We start from the raw sequence: 2,264 nt of genomic DNA on the forward strand, positions 1-2,264 counted from the left end.
ATCACACCGGCTCAGCATCACCTCATGGAGGCTCCTTTGGGACCCCAGGGCTGTGCCTTGTCCTGCTCTGTCTCTGTGTCTGCCTGGGTGTTGCAGGATGCATTGGGTATGGGCAGCCTGTGGCATTTGGATGGGATCCAGCAGCAGTTCTCTGCTTTTCCCTCTCTTCCCATGTTCAGCTTTTTGTGTCTACCTGGCTGGGTCCTATGTGGACCAAGTGTCTGATGGGCCCAGTTGGCCCTTTCATTGTGTCAGGATCTCGTGTTCCCGTTCTCAAAGCATTTCAGTCTTTGGCTTGTGTGGTCTCTAGGTTTGTTTTTAAGGATATGAGCTTCTGTGGCTGCCACCTTTGGTTTTCTTGCTGCATTTATATGGATTTGGATGGGAACTAAATTCTGAACTCTATTTCATGTTTTTCAGCTCTGAAAAGATCTTTTGAGGTCGAGGAGGTAGATCAGTCATCAAATTCCTCCACGCCACAAAGACGGGCCCCGAACACCCTCCTCAGGACCACTGTGTCCAGCTCCACACAGAAGTTTCAGGAACTTGGTGCCAGGAATTCGGAACCATCCGCCCGACATGCGGACCCCACAGTCCAAAGATCACCCAAACCCCCTCTGAGGAGAGTGGAGCTCTCTGGACCCAAACTGCCTGAGCCAGTGTCCAGAAGAACAGAAATCTCCATTGACATCTCATCCAAGCAGGTGGAGAACTCCACCTCAGGGTTGTCAAGGTTTGGCCTCAAACGAGCAGATGTATTGGGCCACAAACCCCCCGAGCCCACCTCAAGGAGGACTGAGATCACCCTTGGCAAGCCCCAGGAGCCGAGTCTCCGGAGGGTGGAGGCGCCACCATCAAAGATCCCCGAGATGCCCCAGCGAAGAGCTGAGACAGCCAACGCTCCTGTGCCTGACACGGCCACCAAGCGCGTGGAAATTCAGGTAGCGAAGGCTGCCGAGGTCCCAGCCCCTCCGGCACGGCAGGCAGAGAGCTCAGAGCCTCCCCTGCCCACCCAGCCTCCCCAGGCAGAGCCAAAGCCACAGCCGGTGCCGATGGAGAGCCCACCAAAAAGACAGGAAGGTGAGTACAACTCTGGGCAGCTGCTGGGGTGAAACCCTGGCTGATACCTGCCTCGGGTTCTGTGTGGGGACACCGAGTGCTTAGTGCTGCTCCTTCAGCTCTGGCAGTGATGATGCCTTTCTAGGCTGGTCTTGGATTTGTGCTCTGATGTGTCTACATGCATGGTTGTTATCCTTGGGTTTATCCTGGCTGAAAGAGCTGTCAGTTTGAATAAGAAATGCTATCAAGCCTCTAAAGAAAGAAAAGAGAAAATGCCAAAAGCCTGGGTGCTTGCAAAATACGACAGTTCTGCCAGCTCAGGCCCTGTGTGCAGCCCCACCAGCCTGCACAGCATCCTGGAAAGGCTCCGAGGTGCGGGAAAGGCGGTGGCTGTGGAAGTGTTGTTGGGTTGGCTCGTTGTTCAGTGTTGTTGCTTGTGGTTGTGGGGCTGAAACTGCCTCTCTGTTAGCAGGAGTCAGGGTGTTTTTGACCTTGGAGCCAAAGTCTAATAACATCATGGACCAGAGCCACTATTAGACTGGAGCCCTGGGTTATATTAGCTCTATCTTGTTTTCAATTAATCCCATATTAAAGCCAGCTTCCCTCCCCCACCAGTCATCATTTATTCTCCCGAATGTTTTGGAGATTTTTTTTTCACTCTTCTGGCCTGTTAATTATTTTTCCATTCCCTGTTGCCCGTGAGCTGTCTCCTGTGAGGGATGCAGCGGTTGGTTGGAGGACACCACCTCCTCTGCCCATCCCTCTGCCTCTCTGGGGGCTGTGGGGTGGTGTGGGGGTGGCTGATCCAGGACCTGGGAGGTCTGTGCCTGACCCTGGAGCTGGACCATGTGCCTTTGTCTCACCCCTCCATGGGATGGTCCAGCTCCATCCCCTCTCCCTGGGTGCAGCCCTACAGTCACAGGGCTGTACAGGGTCTGCAGCCAGGCCAGGCTGTGGCATGTGCATGATCTAAAATCAAATCAGAAATCAGCAATGGAGCTGAGATGAAACCTGTAGTACTCAAGTGGGTTTCCCTCACTGTGTATGATTTAGGTTATGAGCTGGATTTCAAAGGCAGGACCAACACCTCCAGCTGGTTATGAGTTGGTCCTTCTCGAGCTGGGCATGACTGAGCTCTAAGGCCCAGCCCAGTGATGGGGTTCAGCCTGAACCTCTGTCCCCAGCTGCCATGTGTGTGGTGCTCA

The 2,264-nt window shown here is 53.8% G+C and overlaps 1 protein-coding gene across 1 annotated transcript; it reads left to right on the forward strand.

Moving 5' to 3' along the window:
• Positions 1–410: 410 nt before the first annotated feature.
• Positions 411–1,080, forward strand: LOC103798720 (septin-9-like; the record flags this gene model as incomplete). The annotated part of the gene is made up of 1 exon (XM_009071002.1): positions 411–1,080. A coding segment is annotated over one exon (670 nt), but the record flags the coding sequence as incomplete, so codon positions are not given.
• Between the last annotated feature and the right edge of the window lie 1,184 nt (positions 1,081–2,264).

This window comes from Acanthisitta chloris, unplaced genomic scaffold, assembly GCF_000695815.1.
Source record: "Acanthisitta chloris isolate BGI_N310 unplaced genomic scaffold, ASM69581v1 scaffold17773, whole genome shotgun sequence".
NCBI classification, from domain to species: Eukaryota; Metazoa; Chordata; class Aves; order Passeriformes; family Acanthisittidae; genus Acanthisitta; species Acanthisitta chloris.